The 17,576-nt window shown below is 46.6% G+C and overlaps 2 protein-coding genes across 4 annotated transcripts in view; both read right to left on the bottom strand.

The window, feature by feature from the left end:
- Positions 1–1,085: 1,085 nt before the first annotated feature.
- LOC133496673 (ADP-ribosylation factor 6) lies at positions 1,086–3,661 on the bottom strand. The gene is made up of 2 exons (XM_061812521.1): positions 3,489–3,661; positions 1,086–3,348 (listed from the first exon to the last, which is right to left on the bottom strand). Exon 2 carries the CDS (start codon positions 2,941–2,943, stop codon positions 2,416–2,418), a length of 528 nt encoding a protein of 175 aa, XP_061668505.1. The 5' UTR covers positions 2,944–3,348; positions 3,489–3,661; the 3' UTR covers positions 1,086–2,415.
- A 3,023-nt stretch (positions 3,662–6,684) lies between these two features.
- Positions 6,685–17,576, bottom strand: part of akap12b (A kinase (PRKA) anchor protein 12b) — a 39,630-nt gene continuing 28,738 nt past the window's right edge. For 2 of the 3 annotated variants that reach the window (XM_061813007.1, XM_061813008.1), the window contains exons 3-4: positions 9,515–13,393; positions 6,685–7,831 (exon numbers count right to left, since the gene is read on the bottom strand). In XM_061813007.1, coding sequence (XP_061668991.1) covers positions 9,519–13,393 — 3,875 coding nt within the window. In that variant the 3' untranslated portion in view covers positions 6,685–7,831; positions 9,515–9,518. Of the gene's footprint in view, positions 7,832–9,514; positions 13,394–16,386; positions 16,613–17,576 lie in introns of those variants that run through there. The other variant, XM_061813005.1, reaches the window with a different exon arrangement.

Genomic DNA, 17,576 nt, shown 5'->3' with positions numbered 1-17,576 from the left:
ATGTGTCATGGGAGGAGGTTGCGACGTTTAACGCGTCACAGGTGAAGCTGACAGGCTCGACTTTGCGGGGGCGCATCTGCCGCCGAGACAGCTGTCTGTTGAAGGCCATGAGTGCGAGCTGGAAAAACATGCGTTTATGGGGGGAGGGTTGAAGGATTAGCAGAAAAATGTTTAAAAAAAAAAAAAAAAATCTTTGACGCCCCCCCCAAAAAAACTTTGCCATGAAATGGAAAAATATTCAGACAGAAAAAGTCACTGAAAGATTTAAAAAAGCTGAAAAATACTAAAATATACACTCAAAAAACATGCTTGAATATTTGCTGAAAAATATGAATACAACTAAAAATATTAATAATTTGACTATCACAAAAATAAGAAAATACAAAATATTAGTGTAAAATGACAAAATTATCAAGTTGAAAAAAATATTTAAACCCCCCCCAAAAACATACTGTATTGGCTAAAAATTGAGAAAATATCTGAAAAATATTATCACATTGTTTTTCCTTAATAGCTGCATGTTTCAAAAAATGTCAAAACTGTTTTTTGGAATGAAAAATTTGTATAAATTTGAGATTTTTTTAGTGGGAGCTTACATTTTCAGGTGCACAATTTTATTTACATTAGAACAAACTCACTTATGCTGAACATTACAACCACCATAAAATATATCATACGATTCATACTAGTGTGACTATCAATTTTTTTTTTTTTGGAGGGGGGGGGGGCAAAACACTTTGGGTATAATTTTAGCATGAAACTTAAAGTTACCGCCTGCGAGTTGACATTTGACACTGAAAATAATTTATGGAGAGCAGAAAGGCATCACTTCCTGTTTTGAGACCCACGTGACTGCTTTTCATTCGAGCGTTAACCCGTGTCGACGAGCCCCCTCGGGCGCAACGCTTGCCGCTCAACCCTTTTGTCGCCTTGGCACGCCGACCTCCGAGCTCGCTTCGCCGCGTCCGCCGCGCGGGCCTCTTCCGTCGCGAGCGCCTTTAAAGCTGACGCGTCATCATTTATGCACCTTTAAAGCTGACTCGTCATCATTTATTCACGGCGCTTTGTCGCTTCCTCGGTGGAAAAAGGTGGCACTTTACCACTGGTCTGGATAGAATCGTGTTTTGATTTTTTTTTTTTTTTTTTTATTACTTCAAATCAGCGTAGCAAAAAAAAAAAGAGCATAAAATACAACGGCGTGATGACAGCGGACAGGAATATGTGTCCTTTGAGCACCAAAATGGAGATGGTTAAACACATTGCAGAGTTCAAAGGTCAGTCAAACTAAACAAGTGCAGCAATGAAGAGGCCTCCCCTGACAAAAAAAAAAGTGTGTTAAGGCAGCTGAAACTACAAACATGGAAGATCTGTGTGAGACAATGAGCAAAAAAATAGATTCATTATCACAGTGTGTGAATATCCAAAGTCCAAAAAACATCTTACAATCACTTCTTGTTGTTGTTGAGGTCCAGGAAAAAAAAAAGGACAGAGGGGAAAAAGTGAGACATTCTTCGAAAAATGTTGCTGATAAAGGCAAACGTTCAGTCCTCAAAAGACTCTCCCAACCTTTGGATATGTAGCCAGAATCCTCGTGGCGAGATTCCCGAATGCCGCCGTTAGCGCGGAATTAGCGAATAAGAGCAAAGCAAAGTAAAAAAGACAAAATTAATTTGGGATTATAGCCAGCGGGGTTGCGAGTTGGAAACTTTCCATGCAAAAATGGTTAAAGTTTGTAATTTTCAATTAATTTATTTCCCTTTTAATCGGCCTCCTGTGTTGTGCTGAGGCTGGCACTGAACAGGGAAATTAAATATTGTTCGGGAAAAATTGTGTAATCATCCCTAAAACACATTTAAGTGCAGTTACGTTACCAGTTTATCCAGTAACTACTTCTCGCTCGCTCGATTTATTCTCGATTTCTGTTGCAAGAGGAAATTTTGAGGAAGCGGCTATTTGATATGGATATAATTAAAAAAAAAAATGTTAACACCAATGCTTGAAAGTGAACTCAATTCCCGCAAATTAACATTAATTCCCATGGAAAGTTTCCATTCGGGAACATAGTGAACCCCCACCATCGGACAGCCCCACGCAAAAATGTCTTGTAATTGCCTACCGCTGCCACAAGGTGGCGGCACTTTTTTTTTTTTTACCCCAATAGACAAGGCTATGCCTTGACTAAGTGAAGCTCCTCCCCTTAATTAAAGTTGCTTGGCAACAAGATGCCATCAGATGCCACCAAAAAAAAACACAGGTGATTAGGAAACCCCCCACCCACACCATTCATTGCGTGTCTCCAATTCCGCATCTTAACTCCTCGTGGAAATTTATTCCCACCCGAACTGCGAGCGATCAAAAACGGGAATTAAAACCGGGATATAATCGCCAGCGAGGCAGCGTTACCTCCGAGCGCCGTTACGATTTGTAATTCGAGGTCAGCCAGGTGAGGCCCTCGTAGAGTCCGTCCCCGGCTGTGGCGCACGAGGGCTGCACGTACCAGTTGCGGTCGCGGATGCGCGTCAGGCCCAGCTTCTCCTGGATTTCGTGGGGCTTCATGGCGTCGGCCAGGTCCTGCTTGTTGGCGAAGATCAGGATGATGGCGTCGCGCATCTCCCGGTCGTTGATGATGCGGTGGAGCTCCTGGCGGGCCTCGTCGATGCGGTCCCGGTCGGCGCAGTCCACCACGAAGATCAGGCCCTGGGTGCCCGTGTAGTAGTGTCGCCAGAGCGGGCGGATCTTGTCCTGGCCCCCCACGTCCCACACGTTGAACTTGACGTTCTTGTAGGTGACCGTCTCCACGTTGAAGCCCACCGTGGGGATGGTGGTGACCGACTGTCCCAGCTTCAGCTTGTACAGGATGGTGGTCTTGCCCGCCGCGTCAAGTCCGAGCATCAGTATTCTCATCTCCTTGTTCCCGAAGATCTTTGACAGCATTTTCCCCATCGTGTTTACCGTGCATAAATGCTTTTAGAACGATGATAATAATAATAAAGTGAGGGTGACCTGAGTGGGTGCGTGTAAAGCCCTTGAAGGGAGTCGCGTGGGGATGCTTGAGTCTAATCTGTGCCCTTCACAATTAACATTTCCACGGAAGCAGGCCCAGTCCAAGGCCCGGGTTTCTCACTCAATCCTCGGCCGCCGGCTAGCCACACTCCCCCGGGGGTGCTGTGGACGAAATTCGCCGCCGCCGCCGGTGGTGGTGGTGGTAGTAGTGGTGGTGGTGGAGGTGGAAGCAATTCTCCGACTAACGGCTTCAGAAACGCCCTCTTCCTGCTACAGCGGGACATGAAGAGGAACAAGGGCCGAAAGCGCCGCTAATTCGTCCGACTTTCTTCTCTCGCTTCCTCCCTGCGCGTGTGACACAAGAGCGGGGAGGGGTGTCAGGACGGAGGACGACAACTTTGAAGAGGAAAATGGGGGACAAAAAACTACACAAAAAGATAATGCCCCCGGTTTCGACACACCAAAGTGGGGTGAAAAGGACTCACCTATGCGGCAAACGCCCTCCCCGCGGTCCCCAGGCCGTTTTGTTCTTCTCGACGGCCCGGCCGTTGGTTGTTCGGTTCCCTCCCTCGGATCCGCTGTGTTGTGTTACAGGAAAAGGTGCGGACCCACATCGGGTGCCACTTCCTCTCCGCGAGCTCGCGCACGGCGCTACGTTCGCGCGCTCGCCCAAAGCTCGGATATCTGTGACATTCAGCACAAAAAGGCTTGCAAAAGGGCGCGTCACTGTGTTATAAATAACCGTTATCGTTTGTGATTATATAATAACAACCTTTAGACATTTAGCTGTATTTATTGTGTACTTAATGTAATCTTGCGTCTTCTCTAGCTCTTGATTTTAGCAGGATTTCTACGTAACAAATTTCTTTCAAACCGTTTGGTTTTTCCGCAATTTTTAATACGTCCCCTGCAAAAATGATAATCTTTCACATGTAGGCATTGTACACCTCGATTTATTTTCAATATTGTTGTTTCAAAATCAGCATAACCGACAATAACACTGAAATGTCCCAGTTTGCAACGAATCGAAAAGCAACAAGGACCTATGCGCATGCGCACCTTCGCCCGCCCGATTGGTTGCCCAGCCGCCATTTGAGCGTTGAATTTGGGTTTCATAGAGTCCTAAAATGTCACGTTCACGTCACCAACTTCACACATTGAGTCAGATGTGGCGTCATTACGGTTGATCTTACGACTGGAAACATTCCCCCTTGGAATGAGTCGCGCTGCCGAGTGTCAAGTCTTTGTTTCGTCTCTTTTTTTTTTTAAACTTTCACCTTTTCATTTAAAAGCGATTGCGTACGTTAGTGACGTCATGGTTTCGTGTGGGCGCGGGAAATGTATCGTCACATTATTTAAAAAAAACTATCTAGGTCAGAAGTACTGACATGCATTTCCAATTTTAATTCTAACATGTGATCCGTGACATTTATTAAATTGTTCCCAGTAGCCCATCCTCGCATTTCTTCCATTACTCGACGTTTATCGATCCGAATCGCGTGATTGGAATCCCACGAATTTTCTAGGCAGGACACGCCCCACTGCAACGTGATTGGATCCTGCCTCACGGGATGATAACGATCCCAAACGTAATTATATTTGTATGAGATAAAAGCAAATATTTTTTGAAGGTAAGGATTAGGGTGAGTTTGGGTTAGTTTAAAACATTATCGCCGCCACACTTGTCACAACTTTTAATGTCTGTAAAACAGTGGACCAGGAATTCGACAGCCAATCATCGTGCAGCAGTGCGTGTCCTTGAGCCATTAATATTGGAGCTGGACGTGACCCGTAACCTCTCTAGAAATCACGTGGGGATCATAATGCGTTCAAGTCACCCATTTTACAAAAAAAAAAAAAAAGGATTTTAGAAATAAATAATCTAATTTGAAATAAAAATAAAACTCACAGGAAACTAACAAAAATATTTTTAAAAAAATATGATTCTCTCGTCAATTTGAAATACTGTCATGTTGAACTAAACTCGCTTTATGTTGTTCGTATGGCAACAAGTGAGACAGGTTTTTTCCACCTTCGGCCATCTAAATGTTCTCCCTTTTTTCTACATTGCTGACATAGATATATGAGCAAAATTATATTTGTAAACACGCAGAGAACCAAATATTTTACAATACAGCAACAACAACCCATGATTGTAATGAAAAAAACAAATAGAATTAAGTGAACAACTTTTATATGACACGAAATTAAATAAGGAAACGTTATTGCACTACACATTGAATAATATTAATACAACGTTTATTTACCAGCCATGAGTCGATGAATTTTTGTTTTATCTTATCCTAATTCAAACAAAAAAAAACATCTTTTGGGCCGTTTTTTCCCAATTAAAAAAGCGTTTTACCCCCCCCAAAAACGATTAATTGTTTGGTTTATCCGACAAACTAAAAAGTCTACAAACTCTAAATACAGTGCTAATTCTAAACCCAGAAATGGTTTAAAATCATTTCCAACTCTCAACTTTTCACTTGAAAATAAATACTTATCAGACGTTTTAATATATGCCACAAGGTGGCGCCAAATCCACACTAACCCCTACATCTGGACCGCCATCAGGTCTTACCATCGCCGTTAGAGAGAGAGAGAGAGAGAGAGAGAGAGAGAGAGGAGAGAGAGAGAGAGAGAGAGAGAGAGGTAATCAGGAAGGCTGTTGAACAGGCATGTGTAAAAACACTTTTGGAGGCAGGTGCTCAAGCAAAAAATAATATATAACGCGAACCCAGAACGAAAAAGAATGTCATTGTTTTTCTCCCACTTTCTCCTTCAATTCACTGCACATTGTGCCATTTGTTCTTGTGTGCGCATCTTGGCCACCGGAGGGCAGTACAAGACAGACGTACTGATATACTGCACATGAAGCCCTCTCAAATTCTCAGTATGGTAGTCCTAACATGAGTTGGTCTTTGCAGAGGATAAATAATATATGCACGTTAACATTGCGAAATAGTTTGTCTACAGCACAGGTGTCAAACTCAGGGCCCGGGGGCCCGATCCGGTCCACCGCATGATTTTATGTGGCCCGCAGATGCAAATCATATGTATCAACTTCCATTATTTTTTTTTTTTTTGTTTTGGTTCAAATCTGTACCAAAATTTCTAATTGTCCTATCATGAACGATAACGTTGCAAAATTACATGCATTTTGAGTTACCAAACAACAACGGTTTGAAAAACCCATTCCCCTTGATTTCTGATTGCAAAACCAGTTCCTAAAATTCATGTGTAAATACTGTATGAAGAGGCGGTTAAAGATTTTTATCATTTCACAGCCTTAACCGCAAGTACAATGTGGCCCGCGACAAAAATGAGTTTGACACCCCCTGGTCTACGGTATCTGGTATTGCATTATCCATTACTGAAAGTGTTATTACACCGCCACGTGGATGCTAACAGTTGGGCCCTTGCTACGGCGTTTCGCAAGTGTTAGCATCAACATAGCAGAATATATGAATTTTAAAATACACAAAGTGTAATTGTCTTTGTTTTACGTTTAATCTGACAGTAAACTTAGTAGCGGTTAGACAGCACTCGCATCTCTTTTCCGCTCGCAAGTCCGAGCAAAAATTGGCGGAACGATGACTCATATTTCCCCCCCAAAATGTGGGAAATCCGTGTCGCAATCGTGAAGGAAAACAGAAAAAAAATGCACTTTTTTTTTTTTGTTCCCCAACCCTCAAAACTTTATTGAATGAAATATAGACACGTTTGTGTATCCGTACTATTAACAGCCTGGAAAATACAAAAAGGAGAGTTAAAATCATGCTTATGCGAATATTACGAACAATGAAGCATATTAGTCGTTATAACAAGAGGCTTTGTCAGTACATACAAGTGTATACACATTTTCTGTACACGTGTTAGCGGGCTCACAGTGAAGTCAAAGCTGTCTAAAATGAGTGCGGGCTGGGATATTTATGTACCAAAAAAAAAAAAAAAAAAATATTGATAAATGTTTTCTCATTTGGTCATAAAGCTTGCTGGTGTCAGCCATTGATTCATCTTCAGCCAATTTGTTGAAGATGAAGAAATGTATCGATCAACCTTCAGACTCTAAGATTGGTGTTGGAAAGTTAAATTTGTTAGTTAACGTATTATTAACAACCTCCAACTTTTTTTTAATCTATCACATAAAGTGAGGCTGCTATAAAAGTATTTTATTGTGTTATAACAAGATAAAAAGCGAAACGTGTTTATTTTCACAGTAAATTAAGCATGTTTTTGTTTTTTTTTTTTAAATATACATATACATGAAACGTGAGGGGATATACTCCAATTTTTGTCTTACTGATAGCAGGAATCACGGTTTGTACCAGGGCTGCTCAAAAATACTTCAATGACACCAATATCCAAAGCCCGCCTTATGAAACAATTACCTTTGGTTAGGTCTTGTCGCTTCCTGTGTGTTTTTTTTTTAAATAATCACTACATGTGACAAAGGAGACAAAATTAAAAAATAGGGCTCGACATTAAAAAATAAAGGGTGATTGGAAGAATACGCGCAATATAAATACAATATACAATCTGTTTACCTCCTGATATTCTTTCACGCCTATACAACAATAGACACACAAACAAACACACGCACAGGTAAACACACGTCCACTTGCTTGCGTCGTCGTGGAGACAGGGTGGTGGTGGGGGGCGCACTGCCGGATGCAGGGAGGTGGCGGGTGGGGGGGGGTGGACAGGAAGCTCGGTGACTCGCTCTCTCTCAGGGCAGGAAGGGGCGGAGCCCAGTCCCAGACGTGTCAGTGGGGCGTCGTCAACTGTCGTCCTGGTCTCCCAGGCAACGCTTCCGCGTCGTCATCTGATGGCGGAGCGAGCAGCGATGTTAGGGACGTGCGAAAAAAATGTATTCACAGTATGAGGTACAAAAACGAGCTCTCTCCATCACAGATTTCTACTTAACGCCTTTGTGAAGCCGGAGCCAATAAAACAACATGAAATAACTTTGTGTTGAAAGCGACTGTGCGCAGTGACAATCTGCGACTTTAACTGATAAAACGATTAAAAGTGTTCACGCTGCACTTTCATTTCCTGCGATGCACTCAGGAACTTTTTGAAACTCATTTCACAAGAAGGTGCCCGAAAATGGCCTTTGACCTTAGCAAAAAGAAAAATGGAAGAGAAAAAAAAACAGCAAATAGGTGAAATTTTCAGCAAATAAAAAAAAAAAAAAGAAAAAGAAAAAGAACGGCTGTTAGGTGACAAAAAGATAAACAAATACAAATCAAGTATTGGCCCAATCACACGTGAAGGTCTCCGCCATGTTGCAGCAGTAATTTTTCACGACCTTCGAAACGTGGGATCGCAAAAATCATCGAACAGTTTACAACTGAGTGTGGGATTGCGTGTGTTAGCTTGGGAGTCAGAGCCGCTAAATACAGTACAGCCTCAGTTCTCGGACGCCCCCCCCCCGAACAAATCGGTTTTCGGATGAAAATATCGAGATTTTTTTCGCTTCTGTTTTCGGCCGAAAATCGGTACTGGAACGCTCCCGACAAAACCCGGAAATAAGAGAACGGGCGCGGCCCGACCAGTTGACCCACCCACGACACGCTTTGTTGTTGTCAATTTGAACGAACCCCCCACAAAAAAATCTGGAAACAACAGAACTCGCGCGGGGGTTTTCGAACAAATCGGATTTGGAACCGCCTTCTAGAACGGATTGCGGCCGAGAGCCGAGGCACCACCGTACAGTGATTCTTGAGAGTCACTTCATGTGGACATTAGCAGTTTTCTTTCAGAAAATCTCGCAGTTGCACAGACTTGGACTGGGAGACAAGGCCATCAAGACTGGCCCCAGTGAGGCCTCGGTCTCACCCAACAACCAATTCATCTGTGAATGGAAAATTTGGAACGTGCGGGGTTTAACTGTAGAGCCGATGCACCAATTTGCCATGAAGGCAGCATGGATGGGGGCTCCAGGCTCCATGTTTTACATGTTCACATCCCCCGCCCAGACCCTCCCCCCCGGCCCTGATTTCCAATAACTCTTTATGCAACCACATTCATTTCTCCACCTCTCCTTAAAAAAAAAAAAACTGCACTACATTCAATAAGACTTTAATGGAACAAAATGCAGACTCCAAACGTCTGAGATAAAAGGGAGGAAGGTTGATGGAAGAGACGTGTGGGGGGGGGGGATCATAATCAGTCTTTCAGCACAAGTTCATCTCCCCCCCCTCCCCACACACACACACACACACACACACACACACACACCACTTCCCTTTAAGACCCCGGCCGACAAAGAAGGGGTCGACAACAGCATTCCTACTTTGATATCAAAGGTTCCCTGGTAACTCGGTGCCTGGACAAAAGCTGCTTCATCTGGGCGTAGGACCCCCCCCACCACCCACCGCCCACCACCCCCCTTCCCAACTCATCTAATAAAAGTAGAACCCATTGATGTTTATATAAAAAAGCACACACGAGAAACTCGTTTGATCGGTTAATAAAGGGCTTTTTTTTTTTTAGTCCAGCTCACCTGCTCACGACGCCGGTGTGATTTCTGCCGACGCGGGCTGGATCTCCTTCACCGCCTCCTCGATCACCTCCATCACCTGCGCCATCACCTCAGCGCACTTGGACGGCGTCCTCTCCGCTGCCGGGAGACTTTCTGACGGACCGCTCGCAGGCCGGTCTCCTTTGCCGTCCACGGCACTGCTGCCGAACTCCTCAACCGTCTCCTCTCGGACCAACTCCTCCTCGACCACCTCCGCATTGCACAGAACCACCTGGACGGGCATGTGGATCTCCTTCTCCTCGGTCTGCGGTTTCTCTTCTTCCAGTGCCTCCAGTTTGTTGTTCATCTGACTCTCGCCAAGCACCTCCACGACTTCTTCCTCTATGACAAATTCTTCACTTACGTTCACCTCGACGGCTTTCTTCAAGCCTTCCTCAGATTTGTCGTCTTCCACCGGAGAGGCATTGAGGATCTCTGCCACCTCGATCGCCGCGGTTTCGCATTCGGTGGTGACAAAAATGGCCTTCTCTGCTGGTTTTTCACTGGTGATCGGGATGGGGGTCTCTGTGATGACAGGGGTCTCCACTGGGATCTCAATTTCCTTTTCCAAGGTCATTACCGCCTGGACCGGCGTTGTTGGAGAAGAGATTTCGGATTTTTGGGGGTGTTCTGAAACTTTATCCATTGCATCCTGAATGACCGACTGGGCGATGACCACGCTCTGGGCCTCAATTTGACTGGATTCCTCATTATCACCACCGGTCTCTGTGGTATCATCTGGCTCAGACATGTTGGACGTTGCCACTTGGTCCATACAGGGCAGGTTGACAAGGACAACCGATTCTGCAATGACGCAAACCTCCTCACCTGGTTTCTCAACTTCACAGACTTGTTCTGGTTCCTTGTTTGTGTTCACACTCCGCTCAGTGACTTCTCCATTCTGGAAACACACGGGGATTTCAACCGTCGGCGTAATGGGATCGATCGGAGCGTCGTCAATCATACTGGTGGTGGTCTCGACAACTTGCGGCTCCAGGAAAGTGCTGACGATCCCAATGTTCGGAAGCTGGGGTTCACAGCTCTCCACAGCAGTTTCAACATCAGGCATTTCATTCTGTGAGCTTTCGGCAGGCTCTACCTCAGCGTTTCTCTCTTGCTGGACTTGGGCGCTCAACAGTGCATCTTCTGTAACATTGGCCGCCTCCAGTTTAATGGAATCCTCTTCTACCAAGACCTGTGTACAGATAGCATCAGTGATCACAGAAACACACTCTGTGACCTGAGTTGCAGGTTTCTCCAGGGCGAGTTTAGCAATCTCCTTGGTTCCCAGGCCGGTACAGATGGCCATTGCCTCATCATGGGCGTGTGGCTCCAGGAGGCGGTTAGTCTTATAATCAGCATGCTCCAAAGGTGGTTCAGATTCCTCTGAGGCTACCAGAACTGGTGCATCTTCACAGGTTACAGTTGACACGGGTGGGACTTCACTGATTTCAGCCTTAATTGCTGCCATGACCTCTTGTGCATTTTCACACTTGGGTTCCTTGGGATCCCTGGTGGTGGTTTCCGAGGGAGGAGTCTGAGCAACTTCGGCCATGGACAGTCTCCGTTCTGCAGATTTTGGGGGCAGAACAATGTGCATATCAATGTCATCCTCTGCATTGTCAGTGTCAACAGACTTGGGCGTAGCGACGTTCTCTGCTTCTTCGGTGATGTCGCTCAGCTGATCGTGATTATCCTCTCCTTGGTCCACCATGGCTGCGATCCATGAGGGGGATCTTTCGTCAGAGGACACGTGAGCTGTGATCACAGCTGCCTCTACCAGTGGCTCCTGGACAACCTCCTTGACAACCTCCTGGACCACCTCCTGGACAACCTCCTGGGCAGCCTCCTGGACAACATCCTGGGAAGCCTCCTGGGCAACTTCCTGGGCAGCCTCCTGGTGTTGCTGGTCATACTCTGATAGAGGAACCACAGCTGGGGTGTCAGAGTCCTCCTCGCTCTCAGTGGAGGATTGTTTTTCAACCTTTTTCTTTCTCAGACCAGGGAAGAACTTTCTCAAAGAGAATGACGACTCATCTTTTGGTGCTTCGCTTTCTGGCTGGACCTGTTCTGCACTTTCCTCTGCCTTCTCCTCAGTTTTGGCCTTACTCTTGGGCATCACCATGCGTTTCAGAGTGTCCCAGGCAGACTCCCTCTCAGGCGGGCTGCTCAGAGGCTCTGGGGAGGAAGCACCTTCTCCTTCACCTTCAACACTTTGAGCGTTCACCCCAGATGCTTCCGTTTTCTCCTCCTCTTCAGGAGCAGGTGCGGGACTCTCCTCTTCAATCTTGGGTTCCTCATCATCAGAATCAGAAGTCTTCCTGGTCCTCTTTTTGGGTCCTCCCATGCACATCAGAGCTTCCCAGGAGACAGAAGTGTCCATTTTCTTTTTGGGCTCCTCTGTGCTGCTGACCAGCTTCTCTTCAGCGTTATCGGTCTTACTTTCGTCCTCAGAGGGTTTGTCCTCTTTAGCTTCCTCCTCTACACCCCTATCCGCTAACGGAGCACTCTCAGAAGATGACAAGGTGGCTGATTTTGCTGCTTTCTCATTTGTGACCTCATCATCACTCTCGGAAGATCTTTTCACACGCTTCTTGGGGGTCACAAGTTTCTTGAAGGAAGACCAAGCGACAATTCCTTCTTTTTTCTTCTCGCCATCTGAGACAACTTCACCTTCGGCTTCTTGTGCAGAGTCAGCCTGAGCCACCTCTGCTTCAACGGCGTGCTCTCCTGATTTGTCCGGAGATGAGGGTCCACTGTCGGATTTTGCCCCTTCTGTGGAGTCAGTGGAGGACTGAAGTTCTGCTGCTTGCTCCCCAGACTCTGTCAGTTTGGTCTCGGTATCTTTCTTGGTCTTCTTATTCTTAGCAGAGAGTTTCTTCAAGCCAGCACCAGTGAAAAGCTTTTTTAGGGGGCTGCCTTGGGGCTTCACCTTCTCTTGTGAGCCCACAAGTTCAGAATCAGAGGTTACCTCTGCGGGAGCCTTCTCTTCTTCTGCTTTTTCCTCTTCTGGCTTTGTCTCCTCAGAGGTGGGCGTAGGGCTATCAGCAGAGACGTCCGATTCCAAGCGTGGTTCTGGTTTAGAGTCTTCAGGTGATGCCGGGGCCTCCTCTTCTGCTTTTTCTGTCTCTGGAGTAGTTGCTGCTTCCTCCTTCATTTCTCGCTCTGCCTCTGGCTTGTTTTCCCCCTCCTCTGTTTTAGCAGCTTGGTCTTCGCCGGCTACCTCTTTGTCTTCCTCCTCTTTTGTCCTCTTAATGCTGGATTTCTTTCGCAGATTAGAGAAGAGGCCTGTACTAAATAGCTTCCTGAAGGGGGACAACGCAGCCTCTTGGGGTGGTGAACTGGCCTCGCCCTCTTTCTCAGCTCCTTCCTCTTTGGCTCCTTCATCTGAGGTTTCAGCAGCCTCAACAGGACCATCGGGGGTTTCAGCATTGTTGCTATCTTTAGTGACTCCAGCCTCAGTATTCAGGGCCTCCGTTTTGCCCTCTTTCTCTTCAGCTGTGCTGTTCTCTTCTGCAGTCGCTGCCTCGTCCTTTGCAGGTTCATCGATTCCGTTGGCCACCTCTCCATCCTTATCTCTCACCGTCAGCAGCTTCACAGGCTCTTTCTCCTCACTCTTGTCCTTCTTCAGGGTGAACTTAAAGCCCACAAAGCGGAAGATCTTCTTGAAGCCCACTTCGCTTGTCTCGCTGGGCTTCTCCTCCGCCGCCTTCTCCTCGACGGGAGTGATTTCATTGCCGTCGGTGCACTCCTTCTCCACTTTCTCACCGTTCACCTGAGGAGCCTGCTCGTCCGCGACGGTGTCCATGGTCTCTGAGGTGTCCTCTTTCTGAGCCACAGACACACCATCTGGCTGGCCAACTGAAAGGAAGTGGAAGCGACAAAAAACAGGACTTTGGTAAAAAAGACAAACTATGCATTTAAAGAGTAAACTGTACAATGCATTTTGTAGTCTTTTTGCTTTACCACTGTCAGTCTTCACAACAGTCACCAGATACGCCAGGACTCACAAAAGTCTAATTTGCAGATATCACGTTTCCCAATTACACACATTCACACCCCCTTTAAAGAAACACCGTGGGAACTACGATGTTCTCATTCTATCTTTAACAAGCAAAGCAGCCACGACTGCATTTAAACTGAAATTGCGATCCTAAACAAACCAAACGTTGAAAAGCAAGGTAATTCCAACCCAGTGGTCTGTGGCGCTATTTAAACAAAAAAACAACAACAACTGTGGTCTTGTCCCACACAGAAATATGTAGAAACATAGCCACGATCAAAATTATAGCCTCTGTGCATTCTTCGGATATTTTAGTTTGAGATGAGAAACAGAACGTTGTGACCGAAAGAACAAGATCCCGGATACAAGCGGCCGAAATGCGTTTCTTCCGCAGGGTGTCCGAGTTCTCCCTTAGAGATAGGGTGAGAAGCTCGGTCATCCGGGAAGGCCTCAGTGTCGAGCCGCTGCTCCTCCGCATTGAGAGGAGCCAGATGAGGTGGCGGGGGAATGTGATTCGGATGCCTCCCGGACGCCTCCCTGGTGAGGTGTTCCGGACACGTCCCACCGGAAAGAGACCCTGAGGACGACCCAGGACACGCAGGAGAGACTATGTCTCTCGGCTGGCTCGGGAACGCCTCGGGATCCCTCCGGAAAAGCTGGAAGAAGTGGCTGGGGAAAGGGAAGTCTGGATATCCCTGCTGAAGCTACTTCCCCCGCGACCCTCCCGGAAAAGCTGTAGATAACGGATGGATGGATGAGAAACAGAACATTTAAATGTAGTGAGGATATTTTTCGTGACTAGGTACTCGTTTGTCCCAACAAGGAATGTGTGCTACCATATTCCAGGTCATCCGAAACAGTTTTTCACTTAGCGCCGCTAAACCGCATTTTACATTCGTAAAGCAAACAATGTGACGCTTACACCCGCCCTCTTTGAATTAAGTCCCCTTGACCCACATTCCGACACAGCGGAGTAGATGGGGACCTTCCTCCTTCGAGGCACAACACAATGGCCTTCTCACCCTCGCTGTGGCCTCGGAAAACGGTGAGGAGGAGGAGAGGGGGGGGGGGGACCGTGGTCACAAACACTCCTGACGAAACCAGTCAAGGGCCGGCATAGTGACAAAATAAAAGTTGCGGTCGGGGGGCGTTGTACCGTCGAGTGGGGGACGCGGGCGTCCCTCGCGGGCGGCCGTCGTTTTGAAACGTGTTCATCAGCAAACACACAAATTCAACCCCCCCCCCCCTTTGAGTGAAGTTGTAAAAGTCTGGGTCAGACTCGCCAGATGAAGCCATGTGTAGCCACGCCGATCGTAAAAGCAGGAACCATGTGGATTTAACACACTGCTGGCATCTCGGCTGTCTTTTTGATCTCTTTTTTTTTTTTGTTTTGTGTGTGTTTTGTTTTACAGGCACACACAACACCACCGGACTGATGTGATTTGGGCTTTTGGGGGGGTGGGAGATGGGGGGGGGGGAGCGCCGGCGTGTGCTTTAAATAACGACCGTACCACAAAGAATGTCTCTGGGGTGAGCCTGCAGGGGGTTGAGGAGGCTGGATGAACGGGTTCCTTTTCTTTTGGATGGGGGGCAGGTGGGGGTGGAGTGGAGTCGGATGGGGGGGGGGTCTTAGCCTGGAGGTAAAAACCCCAACTTCCAACTTGTTTCAAGGGGCGTCGGCATCCGATGAGAAGCACGAGTACATTTTGGGATTTTTGGGTCTGATTCACATATTGAGACGTGCGAAGGGGGGATTTAGTCACACGGGGGGCCGTAACTCGACTCCACTTCTCCCGAGAAAGAGAGGGAAGCTGCCACTTGTTTACCGACTTCTCCCAAATGTATGCAAATCCCTAATAGGATGACTCGTCTGGAGCGGCAGCAGCTACGCAAACAAAAGAAGTCAGTTAACCAGGAAAACAAAAAAAAAAAAAACAAAAAAGAAGCCAACTCAGCTTTCATTCACACCCCCCGAAAAAAACTGACAAAGACGTCCCCCCGAACTTCCCCCGCACACACTCTTTATCTAAGGTGTGGTCGGAGTATCTCCGAGACGCCACTTTGGGAGGAGGCGGGTTGGGGGTCCTCATCTTATCCACAGTCATAAATCAAAAAAACTGCATTTGTGACACCTAAAGTCGGGCGTGTATCACTCACAGTCTAGACAGGTCTTTGCAAGAATCAGCGCCGGGGTGAATTTCATGCCAACCTCTCTTAGACCAGAACCCCCCCCCCCCCCCCCCCTGCTCTTTGTGGCTTCGGCCAAATAACCCCAGTGGGAATTATGATCCCACTCTAATCTAATGAAATGCTTCACATGACAAGAAGAACGAGAGTCGGCCCGGGCTGTGACATGAGCTAAAAAAGAAACTTTGGAACGAAAACTTTCTCTTCATCTCAAGTTGATATAAATCAAATATTGTTATTTATTAATATTATAAAGGGAGCTGTTACTTATGTGGAAAGTCTTTATCCCAAGCCCCCCCCCCCAAAAAAAAAACTTGGGAGCAAAGCCCACTGGGTCACAAGGAGGATGTGCACGCTGGGATGGATGCTGTGTAAGGAGAACCTCTGTAAAAAATGAAAGATATGCCTCATTTATATGAATTTTTGCCTTGAAATGTGAACTACAAATACACCAATACAGAAGTAGAACTACACAAAAACACACACGCACACACGCTACTATCCAACCACACCCTCAGGATGACAATGAACTGGGCGATATTCATTCATGTAAGGAGACACCAGCAATATTTGGAGAAAAAATGGAACAACATTAAAATAAACAGCAAAATTCAACAATTAACATTTTAAATATGAATTTATGTACATAATCATTTACGCTTACCTGTCAAAGTAATCGTTCCAAGCATTTGTGAAAGCCCCCAAAAATCCCGTAATTTTTTTTTTTTTAAGTAATGGAATAAAAAAAACAAATCAAACGAAAATAGAACGGAAAACAATAAAGTCACAATAAAGTATTTCAAAGCGAAAAGAATAATTGCCGGCGGCCGTCGACCCGTCGTCCCGCACTCGGTCGCCCGTCTGTGCCGAGCGGGCCCGCCTCGCGCGCATTTCAACAGACAGACACACATGTCACGTTGGGACCACCCCTGCATCCCCTCTTGCAAACCCCCCCACCCCTCCTTTCTTCAGCTGTTCTCAATGAGCCCCGCCCTCCCCCTCCTCCCTCGACTGCACTTCCGTCCCCGGCCTGAGACCGCCGCTCATCATCGTGCTCTCTTTCAAGGAAGTGACCTCTTTTTATAAGTAAGAATAAAACTATTGTATGTGATCAAACTGCATGGAAAGGCACCCCCCCCCCAACGTGCCCCCCCCTCCCCCCCCCAAATCCCTCTGACACGCAACGTCTCCTTTTTTGTGACCTTAATACTCAACGCTGTCTCCCGAAAAGACAAACCGGCACAGATGGGCTGAAAAAGAGACGGACTGTAAAATTTCTCTTTCGGAACGGAACCTTTCTGAAAAGTGTTTCATGTGGTCTTAAAAACAAACAAATGTTCAAAAACGATGCACGTGTGGCGCGTTCCGGTACTCAACACAGTTTTACCGCACACACAAAGATTCTGGTCCGCCACCGATCTAGAATCCAGTCCTCCAAGACTGAAATTTCGCAATCGGGAAACATGTAAAGAGGATAGACAAGTCAGTGGGGCGTCAAACTTATTTTTGTCGCGGCCCACGTTGTAGTTCCGGTTTCCCTCTGAGTGAAACCATAAAAATCTTTAACCACCTCATCATATTTTACGCATGAAATTTCTGAACTCGGCGGCACGGTGGAGCAGCTGGTAAAGCGTTGGCCGCACAGTTATGAGGACCAGGGTCCAATCCCAGACCCGCCTGTGTGGGGTTTGCATGCTCTCCTCGTACCTGCGTGGGTTTTCTCCGGGCACTCCGGTTTCCTCCCACATCCCAAAAATATGCAATATTAATTGTACACCTTAAATTGCCCATAGGTGTGATTGTAAGTGCAACTGTTTGTCTCCATGTGCACTGCGATTGGCTGCCGACCAGTTC

This window comes from Syngnathoides biaculeatus, chromosome 23 (assembly GCF_019802595.1).
Source record: "Syngnathoides biaculeatus isolate LvHL_M chromosome 23, ASM1980259v1, whole genome shotgun sequence".
In the NCBI taxonomy this organism is placed as follows: Eukaryota; Metazoa; Chordata; class Actinopteri; order Syngnathiformes; family Syngnathidae; genus Syngnathoides; species Syngnathoides biaculeatus.
This window is presented reverse-complemented; position numbering and strand designations above follow the sequence as displayed.

Excerpts from the sequence above, each read along its gene's own strand:
- LOC133496673 (XM_061812521.1), bottom strand. The coding sequence starts at position 2,943 with ATGGGGAAAATGCTGTCAAAGATCTTCGGGAACAAGGAGATGAGAATA.